General features: G+C 43.3%; 1 protein-coding gene across 3 annotated transcripts in view; it reads right to left on the bottom strand.

Annotated features, from left to right (window-relative positions):
* Positions 1 to 1,600: 1,600 nt before the first annotated feature.
* sema3bl (sema domain, immunoglobulin domain (Ig), short basic domain, secreted, (semaphorin) 3bl) overlaps positions 1,601 to 19,891 on the bottom strand; it is a 107,500-nt gene continuing 89,209 nt past the window's right edge. The window contains exons 11-16 of one of the 3 annotated variants that reach the window (XM_079521508.1): positions 15,119 to 15,350; positions 14,755 to 14,846; positions 14,119 to 14,160; positions 13,663 to 13,888; positions 8,666 to 8,799; positions 1,601 to 6,074 (exon numbers count right to left, since the gene is read on the bottom strand). In XM_079521508.1, coding sequence (XP_079377634.1) covers positions 5,526 to 6,074; positions 8,666 to 8,799; positions 13,663 to 13,888; positions 14,119 to 14,160; positions 14,755 to 14,846; positions 15,119 to 15,350 — 1,275 coding nt within the window. In that variant the 3' untranslated portion in view covers positions 1,601 to 5,525. The remainder of the gene's footprint in view (positions 6,075 to 8,665; positions 8,800 to 13,662; positions 13,889 to 14,118; positions 14,161 to 14,754; positions 14,847 to 15,118; positions 15,351 to 19,891) is intronic. The other 2 variants (XM_079521510.1, XM_079521509.1) reach the window with 2 other exon arrangements.

Below are 19,891 nucleotides of genomic sequence, written 5' to 3'. Positions count from 1 at the left end.
ACACAGTACAAATACATGCAGTCATACATGCCATGGAGGCATCATTTGCACATGCAAAAGAAGTAACCAAATAGGAGCCTCCCATCTCAATCAACTCCCTACTCAGCACTAAAGACCAACAGTGAGAAAAACAGTCTCAAATCTCTTCTATGTTAGAAAACACAAATGTTAATTTTAATCTTGTTAAATAGCATACACGTACACAGCATGCATACTTAAATACGATATAAATACAGCAACAATTTAAATTATTGGCTTCTTTCTGTTGAACAAAAGGACACTCCTCATACACCCTGACCCTCCCACCAACCAGACACTTAATGAACAGTTTAATATACGACAGTTCACAAAGTTACTGCTCAAAGAACCAAATAGAACAATTTCCAGAATATTTTGATTTCACAATAGCCCAGAATGAATGGACAGGTCCCAAATGTCAAAATCCGATCTGGAAGAATTTAATGTAACGGACAAGGGGTCACAATTAGAACACGGCGTTGGAAAGGATGTCTGAGATGGATGTTGTTACGTTTTGGCCAAGCTAAGGCCCCTGGAGATGAGAAATTTTACCAAAATACATTGACTATAAATTGAATGCTTACCTTGATCGTAACTTTTTAAGAGTCAGACAGCCAAACTCAATTGTTAGATGCAATTTCATGATCAATTTCCGTGATTTCTTTTTTTTCTTTGTATGTTTCTTTATAGTTTTGCAGCTTGCCGGGAAGTGAATCGGGCCTGCCCTGACAGACCAGGAGGCAGCCATATTTATGCACCTGGACCATTAGGGAGTGTTTGATTTAGGATCCCTCAAGTGACAGAAGGGTGGAGTTTGTACTTTTGGAGAAAATCCTCTTGGCCGAGCTGTGCCAGACACGATCCATTACCCGAGTCCTTGTGAAACAGTAACAACAACCAGGTGTTTTTACAGACTCAGAATACATGGAAATCACCTACAGTGACTTGCGGTCATTGCAGAAGGAATAACCCTTCTATGCCCACAACGGTGACGCCTAATTTATACTTAAGGCGCACGACGGAGCCTCGTGCACAAAATTGCCGTCCTGTGCGATGAAGTATAAATGAAGCATACTATGTTCACTATGATCACTGACACTCACACCAGGTTAGAAGTTAGTATTCATAATGTCTGTACGGTAGGTAATCTGGGTATCCATAGTGTAGCACGGGAAAATCCCCATCACTGCGGCGGCCATCCAGCGTTAAATGACAGGATTGTCCAAATCCTGCACCTTGGAGCCGAGGTGGGTAGAGCAAGAGTGCAGCATGCATGCCAACACTGGGACTTCTTGTATTGGTATACAGACAGTATACAACACACATTTTACCCGTGGTTTCTAAATGACATGTATACAGCATTAAACACAACACAAATCCCATACTTAAGTATGACTTTTGTAGCATAACACCCTTTGTTTCAGGACAGCAGGGTTTACACTACACCATGGATATGGAATTTATGGTAATTGTTTTGTTACAAAAAAAGCTGGAAAGGGCCAAGTACATCTTCAATAGCTCAAGCTTCTATATAGGAGCCAGGCGGATACCCTTTAGTGATGCGTAAAAAATAAAATACAAATTAAACAAAACAAAACAGTCTTTTATTACTGAATCTTATTACTTGAGAAGTAGCTCACATCTTTATGAAGTACCTGAGCAACTGCCAATGAAATGAAGTAATCACAAACAGGAGTAATGTTAAAATGATGAACAGTAATCCTGTCACAGATGTTAAACGACTCTTTCGTGCTCTCTCTCTCTCTCTCTCTCTCCCTGCTTCTGTCGGTCTGTCACTCTTTCATTCTAGATAAGAGATCAGAAACAATATTTTTTGAGAAAACAGTGGAATTAGGGGTCCAATAATCACTCCCATTTGCCTCTAAACTAGGACAAATAAACTCTGTGCGAGCTATACACGATGTGGTTAACCATGCTGTCACCATTGTACAAAAGAAATAATAATAATACAAAAATAAAGTACTTCTTCCACATTTCAACCTTCACCCAGTTGGATTGTGCAAACGAGTATATACTGCATAATGAATATCCATATCCAGTGATGTTTTGTGGCAGTTTTGGTATTTAGAAAACCTCAATTATTTCGTTGTTGGACTGCTCTTCCCCTCCAGTGTTGTTTTTGGCAGCAAAATTTGATTTTAGTTTTAGTCATAGACTCTTGAATAGTTTTCATTTAGTTTCAGTCACATTTTAGTCACCTGGAATGTTTTAGTGTTAGTCTAGTTTTAGTCGACTAAATGTCATAAGATTTTAGTCGACTAAATCTACAGTTGATTTAGTCGACTAAAATGTATTTTGGCGGGCCTTGCTGCCGTCGTAATGACGAAAATAGCCGATCTACAAGCTTGCAGTGCGACGCGTTGTGAGCTTGTAGATCGGCTATTTTCAGCATGCAACCAAGTGTAAAATGACTAGTGTCTTTTACTTAAACTGGATCTCTTGTCCACTAATCCCATCCTAACATTATAGTCTAGTTTTTATCTGTTGATGAAATTGTCAATACATTTAGTCTTAGTTTTAGTCATCATAGCTTAGTTTTCATTTAGTTTTCATCAGAAAAAAGGTAGTCGACGAAAACAACACTGTTCCCCTCCAAGCCCAGATCCTCCCCTTCTTGAACCGAGTTGCACGCCACAAAGGTCGCTAAGAGGTCAACGAGTTCATTAGTTTAACCTTGGCTTCCTGAAACACAGAGTCAGATTTATCCCGTCCATATACAGATTTAATTGTTTATAAAAGCAAAGCGATGTAGGGATAACCTCTATTCTAGACCTATTAAGCTCTAAATGGATGATTCTTACCAGACAGCCAACATAACGTATCATGACCTGTCCTCCTGTTTAAACCTCTCCCCTCCCAGCCTCTTTTTTCATAGACTCAAGCTTTATACCTTAATCCTCAACATTATACTGCAAGCAATGACTTCAACATCCTCATTCAGCTTGTGTGTCCTCAATTTGGGTCAAATGTATCTTTACACTTTCCATAATCCTTGCTGTCCGGAGGAAACCTTGTAACGCATTGGACAAAACCTCTTAACTCCATTGGACCCTCAAACTGTCTGCTAAAAAAGCTAACTCCACCACCTCTCTCCTTCTCATGCAAGAAATTGACAATATCTAAGGTTATACAACACCAACTTTGATGAGGCAGTATTGCATCGTTTAAAAAAGATAAAAATGAACATTTTAGAGTTATGAGGTTTCCTCCTGACAGCAGAGATATAATACACCTAATGTTGTTTGTTTGTCTGGCCTGAGGCCGATTCTAAAAACGCCTCTAAACCCTGACCTAAGGTTTCGAAAAAACTTCAAATATTATTTATATAGCAGTATCAAAAAAATGTACATTTTTGAATACTGTACATACTGTACAGAACCCAAAAATGGGTTCCCGGCCTGAGGGTGAAGTAAAATGTTTAAATCACACTGAGGATTTACTTTGAGTTTACTGAAAGATTACACCCCTCATTAAAATACCACACGATTCCCCTTTCTGCCATATAACTTTTGAAGAAAGGATCCTCGAGGTTTCGGTCACTGTTAAAAGTGATATTTTAACCTCCTAAGACAATAAAAGACCTGGATAATGCCGTGTTTAAAACCATGAACCATTTTAGGACCAGTGTTTACAGAGCATGCAGAGCAGAACGGTGGGCCATTACATTTGACCCATTCTATTGTTCTGCATGGTGTCAGTGGAGTGGACTACAAAACATAAAGGAACTGTGGGAAACAGAGTTTACTAGCCGGTCTAAAGAGGCATAGGGTGAGGTTACCAGTACACAGATGTTGAACATGAGTCACTTTTGTAATATATATATAGCTTAAATTGATATTTCATTTTAGTGGCGCACGTTCCCTTTTTTCAATCCAACAAAAGCTAACATTAGCTCTATCTCGGCTAGCGATCAGTGTTTATATCCCCAGGTTTCAATATTGGTTACTACAAAGAAAGAATGAAAGAAAGAAAGAAAGAAAGAAAGAAAGAAAGAAAGAAAGAAAGAAAGAAATAGAAAATCCTAGTCACAGCAACAAGAAAATATGAGGTTTACCACTGGTTTAGAAATACAAGACAGAACATTGTGGTGGCTACTGGTCTCCAAAGAAGTCAAAATTGGCGACTGGGCTTTCATGAAGTCCAACCGATATAAAAGATTCTGTTGGGGAGCTTTTTTCTCTAGCCATTTCTCTAAGAGGAAAACCTCACCCTTGAACCCACTGACCTGAAGTTTTAGACCATTATTATGTTGAACCGTCAACAATTGTCTTGTGGCAATTTCCAGTTTAAGCAAGTCAAGCAATGTGTTATGGGTTCTCTTTAATGGGAGTGTGGTACAGTACAGAATACGTGTGTTTGTCCATGTGTTGGTGCAGCGTATTTTAGTTTTTAATAGCTTCATGCATGCTGCGTTGATTGCACATACGTATGTCTGTGACTCCATGAATTTACGGTAGGCCTATGTCAATATGTCAGGTGTCTAAATCAGATTGAAATAGATCTGGTCGTGTCATTCCTGCTGTCTTGCAAAAGGAAACCCAGGCATCAAGCTTAAATAGCGCATGACTGTTTTGTAACAATGCCAAGCCAAGTCAAGTGCAGGGAAATAGCCCTGGATCATGGGACAGGGTGTGAAGAAAGTGAATCCAGTGACTTGTTAAGAGGAGCATTTGTCCCAAGCTAGCTAAGGGAATGCACATAAATTGTAATAGTCCACAGTTATACACAATGCAACCTGATCTATACAATAAAATCCTGTGTTTAACTGCATTTACAAAGTGAAACCAAATGGACGCATGTGGATCAATTTGGCTCCATTTCCACACTCAGGATTGTACTGGGTACAGATGTATTTGTTTACGATAGTGATAGGAGGGTCCACAGCTGGGCTGAAGAATCCAGATGTTGCAAACGTTGGTATATACCGTAGTGAGATAATAGACTGTACAAGAATAACTCTGCTGCAGTGCCAGAGTGTCACACAAGTAAGAAAAGTGTGTCTTGGATATTATTCATAACAGCAGAAATCCAATGCAAAGGTAGTCCTTAGCAATGCCAGGATGGGTACATCCATCTATGCTGGTCTTTGCTTTGAGTCTCTATCTCCTTCTTTTCCTCCTCCTCCTCCTCCTCCTCATATTAACAAGTCTATAGCAGTCTCATTTGTAGTCTCTCAACGTGATGAACTGCTATTCATCTCCAGTTGAACATCTACTGTAGAGAAGCGATCTCTAGCAACTGCACGACGGCATGGAGAAAACAGTACAAAACAACGATACAAAAATCTAGTGAACCTATCCGAAGATCAAACTGGTTATAAGGGCTACATCTAGCAAAACCACACAGAGCCAACAAGTGCCACAGCGATGTCCATGGGTTACTCCTGGTGACGGCCCTTTCCTCTAGAAATCAAAATTTGCGAACACACTGTCATCTATACGATATCTCCTCCCATCCTCTCCTCCTCCGTTACGGTCCCTCTCGGGTTATTCCGCCCGTGCGCCGAGGTCCCGTGGCGTCCGGTTGCGCTCCCCGGAGCTCTTGCTTCGGGCCTTCCTGGCGCTGTCCTGCGCCTGCCGGTACTTCTCCATCATGCTCTTGTGCTTCCTCCGCAGCTTGTCGTTGCACCACATCCGCTCGCAGTACTCCTCCACGTGGGGCAGGTTGGACGGGCCGATGAGCTGCATGATGTCCTTGAACCAGGAGCGCGACTGGCCCGCCGAGCCCCCTCCCCCGACCACCCTGCCGAACGCGCTGCAGGGCAGCCACGTCCGGACGAGACCGCCGCCGCCCCCCGCCGACCGCTCCTTGAAGTTGTCGTGGTGGTGTCCCCCCGCCGCCGCGTCCTCGCCGCCGGAGCGAGCCAGGAGCTCGCCCACCGCCTCCCCCTGGAGCACCTCGAGGGTGAGGCGCGTCAGGGTCTGGGAGAAGCCGTGCTCCCGCGAGCGGCAGATGTACGTCCCCTCGTCCTGCCGGAAGAGGCGTCGGAAGAGGAGGCCGTGCTCGGTGCGCAGCACGCGCTCGTCCAGCTTCACCTGCATGGGGCGGACGGAGGTGAGTTGGGTATATGCATGGTTGGGGGGGGGGGGGGGGGGGGGGGGGGGAGACAAGCATTGAGGATGCAGGGAGAGGAGAGGATACAAGTTGGTCGGTTGGTCTCGCAGTTTTCAAATGAGGTTTTAGTAGTAGATTTGTGTAGGTTTCATTTGGGATTCCTCTGGCAATAATCGACATATCAAGCATATTATTGCAGATGAGCGGTGAAACATGCAGAGTACGTTCATATTAAACTGGTATACAGAGCGATTAGCACAAAGCGCAGCCTCAGTGGAATCGTCACACTTCAACGGACATTACCGGGTAACCCACAATAAAGCCTGATATAGCCAAAATAGCCAATGTAGATGCTGTGAGATTGTAGATCTGCTATGTTTGGCAAAGGTAAGATACGTACATTATAGATCTCAGACACACTTCCTGGATGATCATGCAAGGAAGGGAGGCATGATGGGAGAAATCGTCTTATCAAAGAGAAAAATCATGCATTATCTGGTGTATTATTATTGTCGTATTAGTAACATAGCGATATTAGTATAGTAAAAGTTGAACACTTGGAAGAAGTTAAGCAAAGGTTAAGTGTAACTAAGGTTTTGTCATGATGAGAATTGAGAACACATGGTGAGGATAGGAGTGATAGACGCATCTGTGTGGTTTTCTCAGCCTGGGTGGCAGCAGTAAGAATGTACCATGAAATCAGGCCAGTTTCTTTCTGTTTTCTTTCTCTCTCTGCCCCTTTTCCTCCTCACCTCTCTGTTTAACCTTCACGCCCACACTTCAGTTCCTTTCGCTATTCCACGTCTTCACTTCTCGTGCCTAACTTATACTCAATCGGTGATGTGTTGTGAGCTTGTAGATTGTGTCGTTTTGGTACGCGACGCGTTACTCTCCTTCATTCTACCTACAGTAAACTCTCTTTTAGTGAGTAAGTCCCTCTCATTCGCTCACTCTCAAACCCTATTTCTTCCTTTTCTTCTTCCTCCAACTCTACTTCACATTAGCCCCATCTCCCATTCCTCTCTTCACCTTCAACATCTCTAATCCCAGAACCCCTCCTCTCTGTCTGTCTGTGCCAACACAAACATGGCAGGCCAGTCTGCAGTAGTGTGAGCCAGCTGTTTATTTGGAAGGGAAGCTGAGAGGGGTGGTAATGTCACACTACTTACATGGCTGACTGCGACACTCGATTAGGTTTAGAGAAACATTCAAACCTCATGCACATCACTGTGGGAAACGAGTTGTGGGAGTGAGTGGCCATGCATCAAGGAACACGCCCAATAACACAACAACAATACAGTAGAAAACAAATGGTACTTTTAAGTGATTTTAAGAAGCACGCGTGGTGATGGACTAAAAACTGTGGAAGGTTTACAACATAAGTTGCAAATAGACAGTTTAAAGAGCCAGGAGCCATGGCCCATTTTAGTTTTATGACATAAATGATTTAGGGCAGACCTGGGCATTGTACGGCCCGCGGGCCAAATACGGCCTGCAGGCTGACTCTGACTGGCCCGCAAAAGATTACTTGATCATTTGAAAATAAAACATGATTTTGAATCACCTTATAGGTGGACTAAAACGGCATTGCTTTTATTTTGAAGCCCATTTATTTATTCTGCACTCAATCTGAACGTCAACTGTGCACGTGAATTGCGTGTGAACCTGTCTTCCTTCCTTCACCCCCCTGAAATGCGAAAATGTCGGCTTTTTGGATTTATTGGTGACAACAACGTCAGTGAATGCAATTAGCCATGAAGCCCAGCTGAGCATGCAGCTCCGCAACACGGTAGGCGCAGGCGCTTGATTTGATTACCAAACTTCCTCGCAGGAGGACAAGTTAAATCCCATTATGCTTTATTTAACGATGCTGCGTCGTACAGCGGTGTTGCGCCCAGAATGGGGCATGCTTCATAAGTTCAGAACTTATGAAGCACCGACCTCAAACTCCATTGGTGTGTGTGAATGTGGGAAGTGAGGACGCTGGCGTCAACTGTTCGCCGCTTCACCTCCCAATGTATGAATGAATGAACCATTGTAAAGCGCTTTGAGCACTTGGAAAAGCGCTATAAAAATGCAATTCATTATTTCTTTCATTTGAAGTACTGTACACACGTCTAGGGTTCCATACATTAGTGCCGTAGCCCTGCATCTGACCCTGTTTGTCTCAACAGACAAAACAAATGCTACAGTCAGTGTAGTGTAAAGCATTCTATGGTAATCAGAAACATACCTCTAATAATTCACTCTTTGTCTCATGTTACTGTACTGTACTGTATACCCTCCTTTCATCTCCCGCTCCATCCCTCTTTCATAACATCAATCATACTTGAATGGATTCATTGGACAAGACCAGGCTCTCTGTGGTCATGAGGGAACGCTCTTGTTTACTGTGGCTGGTCCTCTGTCTACACCACCCGCTTTCTATTTCTCTCTGCTATACTATGATCCCTTTCTCTGTCCTCCTGATGTTTCACAGGGCAATCCTCCGATAACAAAAGCCCACTGTTTCATCCACCCTATACTCCCTCTCTCTCCCTCCATCCTTCCGTTCCCTCTCTATCCAGCTCACCTCCTCCTTGCGGTCGTCTCGTTGGACGAGCCAGCTGACGGTGGCCTGCGGAGAGCGAGGGTTGCACTCCAAGAAGGTGCTGTTGTTCTCCGTCCCGTAAACCACCCTGTCCTCCGCCACGTCTAGGTCCTCTACTGGGGGGGAGGGGGGGGGGGGGGGGGGGGGGAGAGAGAATAACACAGTTATAATTGACAGCAATGTGGTACAACTACAAAGGAAACACAAGTTGGAAACATGGAGGGCATTAAAGAAAGACGGAAGGAGAGAGACAGCGCAGAACAGAAAGGGAGACAGCGGTGGCCGAACGGTTTGCGGAGCGGTCTTGATACCGGAAGGTCGCCAGTTCGTATCCCCGGACCGGCACGTTCAAATTACCACCGCTGAAGTGCCCTTGAGCAAGGCATTGAACCACTACCATGAAATGTTCTATGAGCAGGGCCTGGCTGTAAACAAGTATCTGATGCTTAGTCCAGTTACCCTGGGTAAATATAGTAACTTTGCTTTACAGAGGGAGAGAGAATTACTTTTACTGCATGCTCTCCTTGCATCTGAAATGTAACTCTTGTCGTTCTCTCTCAAGGGCCAGCCATAATAAGAACGATAAAGATAACTATAACATAACTATGTCCATACTGATATCGATATCATTCTGCAAATACGTTGAATGGAATACGTTTGTCTGGCAGTGTGTCTATGATTCATCAAATCACTATGAACGTGAATGACATCGGTCACCACCGTCATCGTTATAGCTGTGCTGTTGACTCTGACATTCACTTGAGCTCATTGATGATTTTGAAATATATATATATATATATATATATATATATATATAAATTGTTACAGTTATCGTTCTTGGTGTTTGAAGCCCCATTACACATATAAGTACGTCTCTCTCACTCATGTGATACCATAATTCTTGGATAACAGTAATATTGACACTAGTGCCCTACAGCAGTGGTTCTCAAAGTGGGGTCCGGGACCCCCAGGGGTCCTTGAGGGAGTTCCAGGGGGTCCCCAGCTAAATGATAGTTTGGAACCAAATGGACCCTTATGGGTCTGGGTCTGTAACTCTGAGAGTGTACAATTGGATCTGTACACTCTCAGAGTTACATTAACATTGATTTTACAATATAAATTGGGGGTCCCAGGGGTAGAAATTCCATTAAATGGGAGTCCGTAGCCTAATGCATGTCAAACTGTGGGTCCTTGAAATTAAAATGCATGCATATTAGTCTACGGACCCCCATTTAACCCTGTAACACCCGGATTAATTTCTACTTGCAAAAAAGAGATTTCAACCTTACCTACTACTTTGTACTACTAGGACTTATCAGAGGGGGAAAAAAAGTTTTATGCAAATCTTATGCACATTTATAATAATTATTAAAATAATAATAATAAATTAATAATTTACATTGGGGGGATATCTTTCACAATAATAAATAAAAACATGTTCTAGACCAGTGTTTCCCAACCTGTGTGCCGCGGCACTTTACTGTGCCGTTTGATGTGTCCAGGTGTGCCGCCTGATTTGACCGAAAATAACACTAACCCTCCCCCGAAAGCAATAGCTACTGAGCTGCAGGATTCGTGCGACAACAACAACGACGGAACAATAGACTCTAACGACCATCGGCCATAGGAATGTTAATCACCTGTACTCGCCTGGCAACTTTACTGTATAAATGGGCAGTGATGTACCGGAACGCGTTCAAAGAACGATAGTTCACGAACGCGTTCCTATTTCGGCTGAACGTGACCTGAACGTACTGTATTTCTGCCTGATGAATGTCATTGTGAACGTGTTAATTTCTGGCGTGTGTGAACGTCACTTTCTCACGTTCAACTTCGTTCAAAAGTGAGTGAGCCTTCCAGGCTAAAACACACCCTAATCACTCCTTATTAATATCTAGCGGAAAACCCACCAATAAGCCCTTATCCAACACAAATTAAGTAATCTTTCTCAATCCGCACAATTTCACTGGAGCGCGCATATGCACGCAGACAGCAGACACATACAGTCCTACATGTCCCGCCCAAACACTGAGGAGGTAAAGTAAACTTGTTTATAATGTGCCACGGAAAATAGATTCCAATTGCTTGTTATTTTTGCGTCGATTAGGTATGTCGTATGTGTCCAACTGTCCATACATGATCGCCTCGTTCGGCCAACAATATATATCTCCCTCCCTCCACAGAAGCACAGTGATACCTGATTTATTCTTCGTCGTACACGTGTTCCATGCTGAAAATAGTTGATCTACAAGCTCACAACGAGTTGCGGACGCAACGCGTTGTGAGCTTGTAGGCTGTGGCTGTGAGGCTGTGAGCTTGCAGGCTGTAAGAACTGAGACCCTTCACAATAAAAGCATGTAGCTTTCACAAGTTGGCCCATAATAAAGACAAGGAAAAGGATTAATCCTTAAATTCGGTGGCATTTCACATTGCAAAGAGCATTTTTTTCCCCAAAATGTAAAAAAAGATCACACCCGTGTGAACTGAGTGGTTGCTCATGTTTAAGACCATTGTATTGTGGCAAAATATTTTTTTTATTTAGAAGTATTTACTTTGCATTGACAAATTGAACATGTGTGTGCTATATTTTGTATATTGAGTTATTTGATGAGTGCTGTCATGTGTGTTTTTAAAAGTATATTGGGTTCAAAGAAGTTTTACTCTGTCAAAAGTATAATGTGTTTGGTATCAAAGACGTTTTACTATATATATATATATATATATATATATATATATACATATATATACATACACACATGCACACCCCCCGTATATCTAGGTGTGCCCCGAGATTTTTAGGCTATGAAAAGTGTGCCCTGGGACAAAAAAGGTTGGGAAACACTGTTCTAGACATTCTATCGCATTTCTATCACTGGGACCCGCAATTATTGTAAAATCAATCGATCAATTAGAGTGTACAAAAGGAACCAAATGGACCCGTTTGGTGCAACTCTTACAGACCCATAAGGGTCCATTTGGTTCCAAACTATCTGGGGACCCTCTAGAACTCCCTCAAGGACCCCTGGGGGTCCCCGGACCCCACTTTGGGAACCACTGCTCTATATAAAATGTGTACTGAGACTGGACAATACACTCCAAAACCCAGAGTGTTATTTTCCGTCTGAGTGAACCTCTATAGACCTATAGGGGTAAATGTATGGCCTCTCAGTGTTCAATACACATCCAGGAATCTGCCGTGTACGACAGAGAACGTAACCCCTGGGGGTCTCACGGAGGCTGACAGCCATGCAGGGACACCTTTCATCAGCGCTGCTCAACCCCTATGCACCTAACACACCTCTGCCAACTACACTTACACCCCCATCTGTTCCTCTCTGGCCCGCATCGTCACCACCTCCTCATTTCAGCTCCACTTCATCTGTCTTGCCCGCCCGCCCATCTCTCTCTCTCTCTCTCTCTCTCTCTCTCTCTCTCTCTCTCTCTCTCTCTGTCCAGGGTTGTCTTGGTTCAACGAAGGCTCTCCATAAATACGACCCAAATTCCATTACTTGACAAAGTGGCATCTCTTCAAAGAGGCCTTTCTTGTGTGTACAGCTGGGTATGTCTGCCTCTGTGCATGCGTGCGTGCGTGCGCGCGAGTGTGCGAGTGCGTGCGTGCGTGCGTGCGTGCGTGCGTGCGTGCGTGCGTGCGTGCGTGCGTGCGTGCTTCTGAAAAAGCAAGAAAGAGCTTGGGAAAGAACACCTATGAAAGCAAGTGTCCATGTACACTACAGTATCGGCCTGTACACTACAGTCTCGGCCTGTACAGTACAGTACGTACATCGATAATCTGAAAAAGCATGTTAGCAACGTTGTTCGTCTTTACATTAATGCCACCTAGAAGATACCAGCATGCAAACAAGATCTTATCTACAAGACGTTGTATAATGTACACTATGTAATGTGCACTACACATAAACACACACACAGGTTGTTTAGGACTTGCTTTTCCGTACACGTCAGCTCACGCAGCGTCTGACAGAGACACAGATGTATAGGCTGCTGTACACAGAGACAGAGACACAGATGTATAGGCTGCTGTACACAGAGACAGAGACACAGATGTATAGGCTGCTGTACACAGAGACAGAGACACAGATGTATAGGCTGCTGTACACAAAGCTGACGCCACACATAAACTCAGATAGTCTTTCATCCTAACAGATAAGATAAGGACAGATGGTCTGGCGCAGCAGACAGACGGAAACGACCGCACGCACGCACGCACGCACGCACGCACGCACGCACGCACGCGCGCACGCACGCACGTACACGCACGCACGCACGCTACAGTATACATACGCACATACTGTACACAAACATACTAAACATAAGATAAGACACACTCATACAGGCATATATACTATAAATAGATGTCGGGGGAAATACTGTAGGAGGAAGACAAGATACTGTACATGCACACAGTTGAAATTTGAACAAGGAATCTAGTTTGCGACAGTTTATATCGTGCGACCATCTTCCTCAACATGGAGTAAAACTGACTGACAAGGAAGAGAATATTCTGATAATTGGTGCTTCAAAGATTCTTTTCTTTTTACAATTTTGCCCCAACTGATCTTCTTCTTTAGGCTAATTCCCTACGGAGTCGACCCAATGACAAGCCTCAAAAACAATGTTTTGCTTTGAGTAAAGCAAGAGTAGGCGCCGTGCAACAACACAGGGCTTCCCCCACAACACAGGGAGATTGCCCCACCTCTTTATCCCCCCCCACCCCTTTCAATGTAGTTCTATTCCAACCTGTACATGTAGATTGAATGTGTTTGAGATATCTTAATTGTTTGTTGTCACTGTTGTCATTGTGTGAATGAGTGCATGGGACCCGAATGGAAGCAAGACCGCTGCAAGGTCTTTCTTCGGTGCTGTTCTTTTGGACCAATGCTGTACTTGACTGTACGCCTGTACTGTTTTAATTTTATTGTCTAATAAAATGATCAATCAATCAAAAACATTCCACTCACCACTCAGGTTCTGGTCCACACACTGCAGCACAGGGTTGCCATGTCTGATGTCCTGCCTGCGGTAGCGGCGTTTGCCGTTGGACAGGTAGCGAGTGCAGGAGGTGCCGTCCCAGGCGCAGTACGGATCTCTGGCCAGGCAGCACTCGGCGCAGGCCTTACCGTACGCCTCACAACGGTGGAGTCTCACCTGGGCCACGCCCACCGCTGAACCCACAAACACAGCTTGCTGGACGAGAGAGCAGGAGGGTGACATTATTAACGTTATTGACGTTATTAATATTCTATATTATTTGTTGTTGTGAATTTAACGATATGTTTTCAATAACTTGATGTACCGATATTCTAAATTGCAGGAATTAGAATTGGAAAAACACATTAACTGTCTCACACACAACCAAAGTTTTAAAAAAGAGCTAATAATTGCAGTTTAAAATGAATGAAGTCACGCTGACTCACCCTTTTAACTGAGATGTCCATGGATGTGATGGGGGTGGGCACCTGCATGAGAGAAAACAACGGTATTCAGCACTGCGTGAAAAGAACACTTTCCATCAGAAAAAGAAGTCATCAAAGCGAACGGTCGCATAATGAGTTGGAACATAAAGGTCACTCACATAAAGATGAAGAACTGATTAAAAAGAAAAAGTGCCTATATTGTGTGCCTGGGGTTTAATTCAAGCGCACTGCAGTGGAACTTTATCAGAAGAATAAGATGAAGAGATTACTAAGAGAGTTTGTATTTTTTGGGGGGGAGGGGGGTTGTAGAAAAACACATGTGTAGTTAATTGTCTCTCATGGGAGATGCCGGCTGTCACGTTTCACCTGAGCATAAAGCACGGCCCATATACCCCTTCCCACGTCCGAAATTTTCTTCGGAAAGAGAGGTGATATAACTCCAAATTGACATTATTCCGAGCTTCGGAAGGACGGTCTCAGAACCTTTTCCTCGGAAACCCATGCACCTTCCGAATGTATCGACTCTCGGGAAACTAGTAACCTTTAGGGCTTAATGCGTGCAGAGGTGCACCATGCACCTGGATGGAAGAAGGGAGGTTTAAGAGAGATAAGAGGAGTTAAAAACAGTGCGTCTACCTTGAAGACCTGTAGTTCTTCTAGGGTCACTTCCTCGGTCTCCAGACTGTTGCCACTGCGTATGGCGATGGCCTTCAGCACTGTCCCAACATCTGAGACAGGAAAGAAACAGCAATTATTTGATTAAAGCAGAAACCTATTGTCTTTATTTGTATTATTATTAGTATTCATCATTTAGTATTATCATTAATATTCTATCTTGTTATTTTTGTTTGGTATAACATTTTGATCCTTGTCCCTACAGTATGAGTGACAAATAAACCCTCTTGAATCTTCGATCTATTAAATGTAAACTTGGCATACACTAAACTAAAACACACACACACATCCATAAACAAACTATAGACCCCACACACATACACACCTGTACCGATGAACATGATGTCATACTGTCCGTCCTCTGCCTCCACGCGGTCCACCACAATCTGCGTGAGGCGGTAGGGGATGTTGGCCTTCACCAGCAGTGGCTGACGCAGCGCCGGGAACACTGGCCGCCACATCAACGGGTGGCTCCGTGCGAACTGGAGAACGGCGTCAGGGAAGTCCTTGGTACTGCCGAACTCACTGCCCGGCTGGTTGGTGATCTTACTGGGACACTGTAGTAGGAGGAGGGAGAGAAGACAGGCAGAGGGAATGAGGAGGGAGAGAAGTCAGACAGAGGGAATGAGGAGGGAGAGAAGTCAGACAGAGGGAATGAGGAGGGAGAGAGTAACAATGGAAAGGGCTATATCTCACCCCTTATTATCCCTAAACGTATTTGCCATTTTTTTTAACTATTTTGAAAAACCCTTTAAAATAGCCGATCTACAAGCTCACAATGTGTTGATGTAGTTTGGCTAGTTGAACTATTTTCAAATGTTTTTCAAAATAGAAAAAGAAAATGACTGATGATTTAAAGTTTAGGGATAAGGGGTGGTGCAAAATGGGGCCCCATCTAATACTGTATAGGACAAATATGTACAGTACATTCTATGGTGATATCTGAGGTAGGAATGTGCCGATGAGACATTTTGGCCGATATCGATATCCGATATAATTATTAATTGCTGTTATGGCCGATAACCGATATTACCGATGTCATTATAATCTCATTCTGTATTAAAAATTATACTACTTTTGTCCATTCTGAACAATACATGTAGGGTATCTGCACTGCAGGCTTATAGGAAAGTCAGATTTAACTTAAATACCTTATATTTAATATTTTGAGCGATTGTAGATCTGTTCAAGCTGTGACTTTGGGCTTGTTTATCTGTAAAGACAATCGGACCGATACATTAATCGGTCCGATTGATTAATCAAACCAATGCCGATTAATCAAAAAACAACTAGAATCGGCCGATACCGATGTGTTTGCCGATTAATCTCCCATCACTAATCTGAGGTACTACTAAGTTTTCCATTGAGGCACAGAAGAGAGAGAGTGATGATATAGAAGAGGAATTAGAAATACGCCAAAAGACCTGTTTATTAGTAAAGTGGGAGAGAAGGAAGTGCATCTTCAAAATGGCCGCGGCCAGTGGCTCACTCAATGTTTACGCGATAGCTTCATTAGCTACGATACGATCCAAATTAAAACTTGGATTAAACAATACAAACCCTCAAACCCGAGAATCTCGGGTAATTTACACCCTTGTGTTCCTCGTTTGCGGCGGGCAGACGGTTTTAATAGTAATTCTAACATTCCACTAAAGAACACTGAGGAAGTGGATGGGAATCGCAACGTAAGGGAGATGGGAGAGAGAGAGGAGGGGGGGATAAAAGGATTACAGTAGTACAGCAGTTGGGAAGTGCGCTGGTACCACTCGTGTCTCTGTACGGACTCCAAGCGAAACCGCAAACTGTGGGACTGACTCACATGACATATCGGAGGATGCAGTCCTGAAGCCTGACAACCTCTCATGCATTGAAAGAGACGTAGTAAAGAGTTATCACTGATATGATACAGATTAATTTTGAACGTTCGGCTCCTTTAGGGATCAGTCAATCATTTGCAGTTAGCAGCAGTTTCTGCTATATAGGCATTGAATGAGCGCCCTAGATACTGTACATCCGTAGTGTAAAACCGCCATATGGTAAAGATATTATTATTGCAGGCTATCACAACAGGAACTGAGCCGCGCCGTAGCGCTACCAATGTTGTTCTGGATTCTATTTCAATGGAGTGATATGAACCCAGCAGCAGGGATGTTAGCCTGAAAAATGTACTGAGGATTTAATGTATAATGTGCTACTCAAAGTAAAATGTTCCCCCTAAATTATATCAATTATCAGTGTGTGTGTGTGTGTGCGTGCGTGCGTGCGTGCGTGCGTGCGTGCGTGCGTGCGTGTTTGTGTGCGAGAGGATTTAGAATGGAATTTGAGCTTTCCTCTCTCTCCATATCATTGGCCAGTAACTACAGTTATGTGTGAGTTGATGATACAGAGGAAAGTGCCAGATAAATTATACTCATAATGTTGATTTTGCATATGAGAAGATAAAGCCTGAACTAAATTATACACACATTGTGAGTGTGCACGTGCATGCATGTGTAAAAGGTGTGTGTGGGGTTTGGAAGCTGTGTCTCTGACTCATTGGCCAGAAAACTGTCCGTCTCCATTGGGAGAGAACTGCTTTCAAGTTACTATTGTCATTTTTGTGTGTGTGCGCAGAGTGTGTTAGAGAGGCAGGGGCTGACATCCCGTAAGAGGGCATTTGTAGACAAAAATAGCTTGTAGATCAGCTATTTTCAGGGCTGAAAACCCCCCCAGAAGCAAAGATTTTAGTTAAAAATGTTCGCTGTGAAAGAATATATATTCAATGACACATTTTCAAGATATAAAAAATGATTTTTCAATAGCTAAAGTATATCATAATGCTTTAAACACCAAAAGGGGTTCCCGCCCAGAATGGCTTAAAGCTCCACTTTCTAATTAGCGATCAGGAGCCACCTGATAAAATCCACTGAATAAAAAGTGTTTTTTGAGTAAATCAGATGAACCAGTTAACTAAAATTGAATGTCCAGTTGAAATGAAGCTGTGCCTTCCAAACCGTTTATTGGCAGCCATTGTGGGAATGTTCCAAAATTATTTTTGCATTAAAATAAACATAACTAAACAAAATCAAGAAAGGACAAAATCAAGCTCCATTTTCCATCTCCTTTGTCCAGTAATGATATGATCGAAGGGAAACTCCTTGTATAAATGCTTACATTAGGATTTTGGCAAACACAATGCACATTGTCTCTGGTTGCCATATGAAACTTGAATGTATTCTATCAACTATAAGGTTACTGTATTTATATAGCTTGCATCATTCTCATCATTCATTTCATCAAAAATATGCATGCAGCATTGTGGAAAGAATTCTTAAGCGTGCAACACATTTTAGCTTCACGCACTCACTCACTCATGCACGTGCACACCACACACACACACACACACAATACTGCCTAAGTGTGAGCTGATTTAAAGCGTTTCCAGAGTTGTCTGCAACAGGCCAGTGGTGAGAACAGGTGAAGCTTGTTCAGCTACTCGTAATAATTGTTTTATTCTGTGAGGAGAAGGCTGGAATGGAACGGGTCCAGGTACACCCGCATGCCCGCCCGCACACGCACACACACACACACACACACACACACACACACACACACACACACACACACACACACACACACACACACACACACACACACACACACACACACACACACACACACACACACACACACACACACAGCTCTTAACATCACTTAGTGACAGCCAGGTGACAATGAGTGAGCGGGAGAGGAGGGAGCCACTTATCCTCCTCCATCGTCCCTGAATGTGCCAATGTGTGTTGTCATGTAAAACAACAGCATCCACTTCCAGTAGAACCAATTAAAGCATCTACACTTGGATGGTTATTATTACTATTACTTAAACTATTGAGTTGAATAGCTATGGCCTTGATAGGCTGATGGGATAGTGTGTGTGTGTGTGTGTGTGTGTGTGTGTGTGTGTGTGTGTGCGTGCGTGCGTGCGTGCGTGCGTGCGTGCGTGCGTGCGTGCGTGCGTGCGTGCGTGCGTGCGTGCGTGCGTGCGTGCGTGCGCACACACACACATGTGCATGAAATACAGTATGCAGGCTCTGAGCAGCAGTTGCAACTCGCATAGGAAATTGAGCCATTACAACAGGCAGACCCCAGAGATCATGGAGGGGTGTTGGACACGGGAACGACAGCCAAACGCTGCAGGATTAGTCTGCTGGCTTCCAAGTCAACCTGACCGCCTCTGCTTTAACTCAACCACACTTGGCTGTGGGGGACAAAAAGGCGTCTTAAAAAGCGGCAGTGGTTTCCTGGCCCATAATCAAACATAAAACAACTGATTTTCATACCAGCGTTTGGAGTTTTAACTTTAAGAGCTCTTATAAGATGATTGTTGTAATGAAAATAATAATTGTATGATAATAGTGATTGTTGAAGTTTAAATGAGCTGCGCTACGTGGAGACGTTTGTTGAAAATGTATACGGGTTCCCTCGAGTATCACATATAATTGCATAGAAACTCAGTCTGCGTGTGTTATTTCTTCTATCTGGAGATTCAATGTCCATATGACACACACGCACACGCACACACACACACACACACACACACACACACACACACACACACACACACACACACACACACACACACACACACACAACTGATAGAAAATGCCTGTTTAAAGAACTGTGGTCTCCCTGAGGTGAGAGAAAATGGGCTTGTGACCAGAAGGCTGTTGGCCTGCATCCACAGACCAGGTATAGGAAAATCGGAGAAGTCAAGAAGAAATGTGACCTGCTCTTCCGAAAGCATGTTGCTGAACCATATTTTGACATACACCATGATTTCATGTCAAAAGACTTGACAAGAAAGAACCACCTGCATAGGCATCCAGCCAAGATATCCACTAACAACGGAACGCGTGCAATAGGAGGATTTAAGGCAAAGGAGTGAAAAAAGAAAAACATAATTTCACAATTTTCTAAATTCCCAAGTCAGTCCAAGACAAGTCAGACAAATTAAATATAACTAACTAACTAACGATGTGAAGCTATTTCATGAAATTAATTTGATTAATTAACTTTGATTTCAGAAAATGTTTTGAAATAATAATGTTAAAAAATAAAC

Source organism: Electrona antarctica, assembly GCF_951216825.1.
Source record: "Electrona antarctica genome assembly, chromosome: 2".
Taxonomy (NCBI): domain Eukaryota; kingdom Metazoa; phylum Chordata; class Actinopteri; order Myctophiformes; family Myctophidae; genus Electrona; species Electrona antarctica.
The sequence above is the reverse complement of the archived record's forward strand: the minus strand, read 5'-3'. Positions and strand labels throughout refer to the sequence as shown.